Raw genomic sequence first — 10,000 nt, forward strand, 5'->3', positions numbered from 1 at the left:
TCCCATATTGCGTTATACTTTAATCTCTTTAACATTATATACAGAATGTTCCTACATTGGATAAAATCACATTATTGCTCTATCAATGAAATTTAGTCAAGAAAGATAAAAAAGTTCAAGATCAAATGATGCCAATGCTTTAGGTAGGAGTGATAGAAGAAACAGTCTTAAAAGCCAACATGCTTCAAGTTAGCCTCCAAAAGGTATGAAGTCAGTAGAAAATATGGTGCTTGATCTGTTAGCATGAACATTATCTAAAAGATTTCTGTTTGCTTGTTCTCCATAAAATTCCTGTCAAGGAATACAGTCTTATAAAATGATAAAAAAGAAACCAAAGTGAAATCTATTTTGACAGAATGTCTCATTGTAACGGGCCAAGAGCCACCATACATGCACACAACCACTATTCTTGTATTCCATTGGCAGGTTACAGAATCCAAGATTTCAGTCAACTGCTCTATTTTGTATCCGCAATCCAGAGTGGTGTTCAGAAACGGGAGAAATAAAGGAATTCAAATGGACAAAACACATACAAAGTACTGAATTTATATCCTGAGTGTAGCATGGCTTTGTCATATATAGGGAAGAGGTAATGAATACCCTCTGTTAACGACCAGAGATTGTAAACTCCATTTCTCTTATTCTTCTGATTACACCACTCATTAATTCAACACCTCTTTTCAAGTTCAACTTGGTCTCTCTGCAAAAAAATTCATTTTCATTCCAGTTGGTAATTGTGTTTCTTGAATACTATATAAACATTCTGAAATAGTACAGCTACCGCGTATAAAACTGACTAAGAGCTGACCAAGAATACGATAAGCTATCTATTTACAGATCAAATTTTTTTGATTATTTACAGATATTTCTCATGACCTTCAAAATTATGGCTAGAATTTACCCACTATTATGGTAGTCATAGATATATAAGTATATATATGTTTATATATATAAGTATATATGTATGATTATATATATCCATATATATGTGTATATATATGTTTATATATATGTATTTACTGTATATATGACAGATACATGCATACATACATACATATATATGCACATGTATATTTGTATGTAGTCTATGTAAGTACCAGTATGTATGTATGTATTTTGTATATATGTATGCATGCATGAATGTCTATATATCCATTTCCTTAAATTTGATCATTTCACGACAGTGCTTAACAATAGTGTAACATTTATAAAATATGACTATAGAACAGAAAACATTAACATTCCCAACGAACATCAAGTTCATCTTTTTTCTTAATGTTGACAGACTGATGAAGGAAAAAAAAACATGCCTCTCACTGGGTGATGATGGAGGATGATGAATAACAAATGTAATGATGGATGAGAGTGGCAGACACAACATTCTCCTTAAGTAGTTCATCCAAGACCAAAAGAAATGATTAAGTGAATAAATTGATAAATAAAATAATGGAGAATCTAGTCAGGACATATGGAAGTCTACTGCATACTAATAAATAAAAATGAACCTAGATGGACTGAATAATACTCAAGAATCATAGCTTTATAAATATTTCGACGTTGAAGGCACTCATCTGAATGGTTTAGCTATTCCAACTTTTGATTCTACATCAATTATGCAAACCATTGACTAGCCTCATTGTACTCACTTCATATATTCTTCACTAGAAACTGACCTAAGAAACCATAGTGGCAGGGATAAGGTCTAGATGGCCAATCGATGTGACCACAGTTAAGGGGGATATTGGTGATGGCACAGAACACAGTCACAGAAATGAAAATAAAACCGATGTGTAAAGGAAAAACAAATTAAACTTAAGATACACATACAAGGAATGAGGGTAAACCTTTTTTTCTTAGTAACCTTCATGTGCAAGAACAGGTTGTTATTTGAAGGAAATGTCTGGCGTTGGTCAAGTCTGTGGGGAAGAAAACTAGATGAAAATTTCCTCGCTTGCTGTTTTTTTTTTTTCTTTTCTGAATGACCTATAATTTAACTGTTCTTTGCTTATATCTGAACTATATTTGCCACAGACAAGGCCCTTACCTCAGCAATAATATGCAGAGCCATCACCGTTCGAGGTCACATATAAAGAAATCATATCTTTTATTTCATTGTTGCTACATACAGCAAATGTAGCCCTGACCGTAGAGGATGCCATTTTAGTTCATGGCCTTTGTCATAGCCATAAAAGGCAGCGACAACAATTATGGTCAACACTATATTGGCCACGAGCACTGCCATTCACTGCTATGCCAAAATTAATGTTTGTGCAAAGATGAGGGACTAGAGGTAATGGCACTGTTAGTGTTAGGAATGCTCGTGTGTCACGCCCACATGATTCTAAACATCTTTTGTTATGCTGAGGATGTGGGCATTTTGCTAAACTTTGTTTTGCAGAAAAGAAACTCCCTGTCCCGTGGGCGTGACTGCCATAATACAAATCGATGATGTTAATGGGAATATCTTATACAGGACCGGAAGTGATTTTGGTGATGGATGTGGTGGTAACAATTAGTGGTTGTGGATGACATGTACAAATGTCATTCATAACAATATATTGTTGGCATGCCCAGACCTCTTCTGAAAAACGTTTTGCTGAATTATCTATTCTCAGGAGATCATTAGGTTTTATATAAAATGAACCCAAGCTTAAGCTATGCATTTAAGGGCACCTGCTTACCATGGACTCATTTTGTCTCCATGTCTATCACCATAACTACAACCTTATTGTTATAGCAGGGCATGTTTCCCAGCCTCTATCGATTCAACTACGTAAAAGATGGGAGTAGATGGTAGGCTTCAAGAGTCGACATCAGCACATAGAAGACCCAAAGGAATACTAAGAAGAGGGTAGTTAAAAGCTTCGGAATATATGGACCACCCAGTTCTCCTCCAATTTTCGGATGTCGCCTAAGCATCATGATTAGAATAGCTAGAAGGGCTTCAATACAGAATAACGTGACAGAGAAGGCCAGACTGTGGAAGAGAAAATTAATTTTTCATTTTCAATTGTGTTATCTATAGAACTAAACAGTTTTCAAAGAAATATGTCCTCTTCTTTCATTTATTAGATTTTGTCCTTTTTATTTTTTATAAATTACAAGGAACTTTTAAGATTGATACTTACTTGCCAGGCAGTACAATGAAATCATTGCCCTGTACATTATGATAAATGGCAGCCATGGTCCACGCAATACCAATACCCAGGAAGACGTTAACAGCATTGGATCCAGTGACATTACCAACAGAGGCATCGGCATAGGGATCTTGCTGAGCAGCTACCTTGGAGGCAAATGTATCTGGTAGGGGATTGCAATGAGGATTATTAGAATACAAAGACATGAATTAAATGATGTTGGCTTTTTAGCCGATTTTTTCTGTTTACTCACAATAACAAAATACCGGGAATTTAAAAAAATGAATTCAATATATGCATATATTTAAAGAAATATATTGCAAACAATAGAGTTAGAATCTTGAGTACAGACTTCTTTAATATTTACAATTGACACAAAAGTCTTAGAAATCAAATTATTGTTGGAAACTATAAATTCACTCACTTACTTTGAGTAGAAGCACCAATTTTCAATATGATTCTTGAAAGCTTATATGATAATGAAAGCAGTTAAAGCTCATGAAATCTGCTGGACAACAGTGCCATGCTATTAGCTTGAGAGCAAGCAATGTTTTTATTGTAACAGCTTGACCAGAACAGCAAAGGTAGAAGGTTTATTTTTTCAAGTAGTGCATATAGAAAAAGTAATGATCATTGAAAGCTTACACATGACAGGGCTTTGAATTTTGAAGACTTGGGCTGATATTTGATAGCAGTGAGAATAGACTTGATTTTTTATCTTAAAAAGCATCATTCCTTGTTAGTGAAACTGATTTAACAAATAGATTGTAGAAAATGTTTTCTTTTCTTTTTAAATAGTAGTTGTAGCTTTTTTAGATATACAGATTATGACAATAGCTGGAGTTAATATAAAACAGATTGTTTCTGCCTTAGTTATTACCTGGCACACTGGTTCCCAGCGCCACAATTGATATCGCTGTCACGGAGTCCTTAAGGTTAATGGTGCAGCCAAAATGACTGGCCACATCACCAATTAATGCCGTCAAAAGCCCAATCGATGCTATTGAGAATACAAAACACGACCATCCACCTTGCCGGTCTGTATTGGGGTTGGGGGTGACGATATTAGTTCAAGGTTAGCTGTAGCCTGCAAAGTTATTGGCTCTCTTCAATGAGGGGTTGGGTTGGGGGTACACATGACTTTATTTAGTGTAATTTTTGTCTCTCAAGGTATAACATCCTGTTGAGAGTAGTGACTTCACTGAATAAAGTATTAGCCCTGTTCAGTACTGCTGTAACCAGACCTGCACATTATTCAGTCATGTTTACCCCGTGAACATTTGGGTGAGCAAAACTGGTCATTAGCTGCAGCATCTGGACAGCAAGCATCACCTGTGTACAAGCTACTTAGGTCAGAAGGTAGTTGGAGAGGAGAGACTGGTTATGCTATAAAGTTAGAAGAAAAGGTTAAATCATGGGTAGAGTAATGTGATATTAGAAGGAAAGAGTAGTTATTAGGTACAAACAACACTTTCTTGGCCGAATTCCATGTTCTATGTGGATTTCTTCATTATAGACTACCTTGTACTTTTGCAGTTGAAGTAGTCATCATCAAAATCCTAAATATTACTGTAAATTAATGGTGAAAGTACAGGTCGAATGATGTAGAATGGTTGTGTCGCATAGTAGGTGCAATACAAATTCATTTTGAAGGGGTCTGAGACTAAGACTATGGAGTCATCTGCTAACGAAGGGTCATGTTACTCTTACAGTGCAAGTTCTAGAATATTCTATCTATAAAGAATTATTCTATATATCAAGGTTATCAGTTTAGCCCAATAAAGTGGAGTATCAAGAGATTGTTTTGACTAAATACTTTTGGCCTATAAGGTAGAGGAATATCTTTTGAGTACTATTTAAATGATGGTAGTGTACCATTGGTACTAGCCTCTCTTACCAAGGTTTTGTTTTCTTTGTTTACCTGGCATTGAAGTTCCCAGAGCAACAAGAGTTGTGGCCGTGACAGAATCTTTGAGGGCAATGGTGCATCCCAAATGACTGGCTATGTCTCCTAACAAGGCAGTTAGGATTCCTACCCATACAATAGAGACAATGAAGCACACATACCCACCAAGCATGGCTGTAAAGTTAGGAATCGCTTGGGGTTACAATGGATTTTAAATGGTAGATGTTAGTTAGGATAGAAGGATGGTATACAACATATCATAGGTTATGTGCATAATGAAGGATGAAATTGTGTCAGGATTTATGCTGATGAATCGATGATGTGTTAGATCTTTTTCAATGTCATGCATAGGCTGAAAATAGAATGAAAACACTGTTGTCACGTGCAGTGTAATTACTATGATAAAGAATATCTTACACAAATGGTACTACTTATAACTATAAGCTCTCTGTTTATTATTACAATTACAACCGTGAAAAGGTGCTAATAATAATATTAATCATGCTGTGGGTATTCTATGTTATAAATTGAAACCTTAGGATGAATTATCTTGATGCAGTGCAGTAAGTCAATGGCTATTGGAAGAAATAAGAGTCAAAAGAAGTAAGAAAACTTGTGTTGTGGTAAGGACAGACAATATATTAGCAAGGAATTCTAAATTTTGTTCTGTCAATTGTATGTAGTTAGATAACATTAAAAAATCAGATATTCTAAAATTATTTAAGCATATATTTTCTCATCAGTGACAAAAGATTTTTCCAGTGTTAATTAATAATATCCAGCTGCTGTTATCAGCCATTTGTAGCAAGCTCTAAATTCTATGCAATCTTAATGCTCAAGTCATATTGCTGTTATTGTAGCATATGCCTTTCTCTATTGCCTTCACCATCACTCTGTAAATTGTCTGCGGGACATTAGATGAAAACTTTTTTTGTTATCACTATGAAAATCGATGTTAAACTACCTATTCCTTTTTATTTTGTATATTGGTACAACTTTTGGACGTAATGTCGTTAAGTTCCAAAAGCTGACCTGAATCATCAGCCATTTACCTGGAACACTGGTCCCCAAAGCCACAAAACCAATTGCTGTTATAGTGTCCTTCAAGCCTATAGTGCAACCCACATGTGATGCCATATCACCTATGAGTGCCGTTACTAACCCAATGCCAAGAATACTTGAAATAAAAGTAGGGTAGCCCAGCAGCAAATCTGCACCAAGAGATCCAAGAAAGTTGACACTAATAAAGATCATGTTGTATATTTCAGCCACATCTTGCACATTTTTAATGATCACTGTTAAATAGGTTAGACTTTGTGTGGCTCCAATACATTTTGCAATGTGTGTTTCAAAGCAAAGTTTTCACTATCACTTCTTGATACTTTGTGTATTCTTTTGGTACAAGATTCACCAGGTCAAGGCATTTAATAGTGATTTATCAAGAAGAATCATTCTAATTTTCACCATTTGTAGAAAAATAGGGTGATCCTATTCCGAATCAGGAGAAAGGCATCCAGCTTCCCTTTATTTCTGTCCCTAAATTTATATTTCATCATAATATCTTCTTAGACGTATGTTCAAGTACCCAGTGTTAAATAGTCTTACATTATTCAAGAATCGCTAAATCTTAATGAAGCGAGGTTACTGTTCTGTTCAATCATTGAATAACACAAAAGCACACCAACACAAATACAATAAATTGACAGCAATTGCTTTTTCTCTTTTATCAGAGATATCTTCCATAAATAATAAAGTATATTCCATTTGAATTCATAATGCATGTTCTTATATCAGTACCAAGTATGGCACAGAAAATCCTATTCGTGTAGAGAACAGATTATTGAGAATGTGAGCACATTTTGGGACATATCTGTAGCTGAGATAAAGAAAAACAAGTGTTATAAAGAAAATCAACAACTCTTGCAGATAGGTATACTTTATGTTAAATAACCTGTAATATGGAGTATAGGAAAAACAAACGTGATAGGTTTTAAAGTTGCCCAAGCAGATAAGATGTACCTATGGATGATAAATATTTAAAAAAAAAAAAAACGTTATCTGCTGGCATAGGCATTTCCAAATAGTCCCTGTTTTATTAAATGAAAGACCTAAAAAGAACAACGCAACATTGAAAGCACAACGAGCATTTTGGCACAACAAGCACACTCGGAACATCAACACTAATCACCTGTTACATACAAACTTTTCATTGCAATGTGCAAGCAAGGGGTAGACCTCAATAAGTGTGACACAGAAATAGGGTGATTATTGTGGAGGTGGTGTGGTTTCTTTTTAACAAGCAGAAAGGGGAGTCGGTAACATACTGTCATCAGAGGTTGCTCACTACCACGGATGGTGATAGCAATTATCGTAGGACTTGTTGGCACAAATATCACACACAAGCAACCACTTTCTCAAAACAATATTTAGGATTCATTTAGTAATTCGATAAATTTTTCCAATCTAGTGGTACACAAGTTTGACAAGTTACCCAATTGGACAAGTGACCATTATGGAATTTTGAAGTCTGTTAAGTTTTTTGGGTGTAGGGTGTGTTCATGATGGTCAAAAGTTATATTGGGGGTATAAATGAGGAAATGACATACCTGGAACACTAGTACCCAGAGCCACAAAGGCAATGGCTGTTACTGTGTCCTTAAGGCCAATACTACAGCCAAAGTGAGATGCTAAATCGCCAATGAAGGCAGTGAGTAGACCAATGCCAATTATAGAAATTACGAACGATGGATAACCTTTCATTATGTCTGCAGTTGTAAAAACACAGAGAAAAGAAATATAAGCAGAAATGCATTAATAGTAGTAGTCATTCAGTGCTTACATAGGGGGTGATTGGGGTTGGGAGGAAAGTTCTGTTATTAGATAAGACATAGTAACAGATTTGACATGAATGTAGATTCTGTATAACACCGTGTTATTGGTGTTTTTGTTTAATGCCGTCATTCATTGCTGCAAAATCTGTTAATGACGAAGACATCAGTAAAGGGGCTACTTACTGGAACAGACAAAGTATGATGGATATTATTATTATTTCATTTATTGAGAGTCTTATGCAGTTTTTCACCTTATGCTGGGTTTTGGTTTATATATACATATTGATGATTGTGTGTATGCTTGCGAATGTATATGCAATATACTGTGTATGCATATATCCATATATATGCGCATTAAGTACTGTATATAGCAAATACAAACAGACACACAGTCATACTTGAGTGTATTCGTGCATGCTTATGGAAAATAAGTACTTATTTACTCACAAGCATTTAAGCATCTAGTGTGTATACACCCTTAATAATTTATTGAGCTGAAGTTACACAGAGGTCTCATACGTGTATTACATCTGGAGTTTTAAGGCTCGCTTGTATGTTTTCTTTGACTTAAGAACAAGGACAAACAGTGACAGTGACTGGATTATTATCTATAATCTACTTCTATCTACCACTACCAAAACCAAATAAAAAGAAGATAAATATAGGCAATGTCTCATTAAGCCTTTCTTTGCTTTGATAACAGCTTGTTGCAACTCAAATTGACATGTGCCACTGATAATTAAACTTGTACAAATGCAAGTTTGATATTATTTAGAAGTCTAATTGGTTTATAGCTCTAAAAGTTAAACATTTGAAAAGCTTATTTTGCTAATGTAATGGACTGTGAAGATTAATAATGTATAAATGTCTTGTATCACTGAAAGTGAAACTTTGTAGAAGTATACTTGGCCTTTAATGCTGACATTGAAGCTGGATGTAAATGTACTTGGCTCGTATCATAAATAGAACTTAATGCAATTATGCGTGACTTGTATCACTGCCAGTCAAACTGAATGTGATTGTCCATAGCTTGTATCACTACCGATAAAACTTTCGATGAGATTATAATTAAAAAAAGTTTGACTACTAGGATAGAGTGGTACTCGTGTCTAGTAAGCTTGCAACACGCTGGATACCATTTATGGAAGGAATCAAACAGTTTGTCTTGTCGCTCGCGGTAAAGATATAAGTGTATTTGTTCGTTCCTTGTGTTACCTGGTACACTTGTGCCCAGGGCAACAAAGGCGATAGCAGTAATGGCATCCTTTAGGCCAATACTACAGCCAAAATGAGAAGCTAAATCACCAATGAAGGCAGTGAGTAGACCAATGCCACTTATGGAGGTGAAAAATGTGGGCCAACCATTGGCGAAATCTGTTGATTAAAAACACACACCTAAGGCTCTAGTCTAAGGCCAAATTGGAATGATTAATAATTTTGCCATTTCTAATTGCTAATAATATGTATTATTCATCAATCCCAAATATTCCGGAAGATATTACTTCTGCAATGCTAGAATAAATATTTAGTTATGGATTTTTATATCTACAGAAATTAAATTAGTGGGCACTTTCCTCTAATCAAGAGGCGATAGAAAATGAGGAGAGTGCATTGGGATGGCAATGTCATTACCATGATTAACATAGTCGTATGAAGGGTACCTAGAATAAATATAAGGAAACTGCAGACAAGTAATCCATGACCTGAGGACCTATGAAACGTAGTTTATTAAACAGGAGAAATTATGTTACAAAACAAGATTTTTTGAAGTTGAATATTTTGGTGGGTGAGTTGATCCAATATTGATGAGATTACTGGACCTGGTAAATGGGTTTAAAGAAAGTTTTCAATGAATTTCATTACTTTATAATTACACTAAAATTAGGATGTTTGTTCTTTTTTTTTTAAAGATTCTCATTGTTAGAGTAGTAGGTTGTCTGAAATAATGTGAGATGACATGAAGTGGCAGCATTTTTACGTTTAGATTTATACTAGTTTATAATATGTGCATTGACAGCATTTTTATAAGGTCATGCAGAACATTGCTTATATATACAGTACACTATATATGTATATATTGTATACATACAGTAGAACCTTGGGTTATAATAAACTTTGAATACAAG

At 34.9% G+C, this 10,000-nt stretch overlaps 1 protein-coding gene across 4 annotated transcripts in view; it reads right to left on the reverse strand.

Annotated features, from left to right (window-relative positions):
* LOC137656867 (sodium/calcium exchanger 1-like) overlaps positions 1 to 10,000 on the reverse strand; it is a 25,974-nt gene that overhangs the window by 224 nt on the left and 15,750 nt on the right. The window contains exons 5-7 of one of the 4 annotated variants that reach the window (XM_068391235.1): positions 6,096 to 6,254; positions 3,129 to 3,300; positions 1 to 2,977 (exon numbers count right to left, since the gene is read on the reverse strand). The exon at positions 1 to 2,977 is cut by the window's left edge and continues 224 nt beyond it. In XM_068391235.1, coding sequence (XP_068247336.1) covers positions 2,770 to 2,977; positions 3,129 to 3,300; positions 6,096 to 6,254 — 539 coding nt within the window. In that variant the 3' untranslated portion in view covers positions 1 to 2,769. Of the gene's footprint in view, positions 2,978 to 3,128; positions 3,301 to 4,017; positions 4,177 to 6,095; positions 6,255 to 7,649; positions 7,809 to 9,089; positions 9,249 to 10,000 lie in introns of all 4 variants that reach the window. The other 3 variants (XM_068391234.1, XM_068391233.1, XM_068391231.1) reach the window with 3 other exon arrangements.

This window comes from Palaemon carinicauda, chromosome 17 (assembly GCF_036898095.1).
Source record: "Palaemon carinicauda isolate YSFRI2023 chromosome 17, ASM3689809v2, whole genome shotgun sequence".
In the NCBI taxonomy this organism is placed as follows: domain Eukaryota; kingdom Metazoa; phylum Arthropoda; class Malacostraca; order Decapoda; family Palaemonidae; genus Palaemon; species Palaemon carinicauda.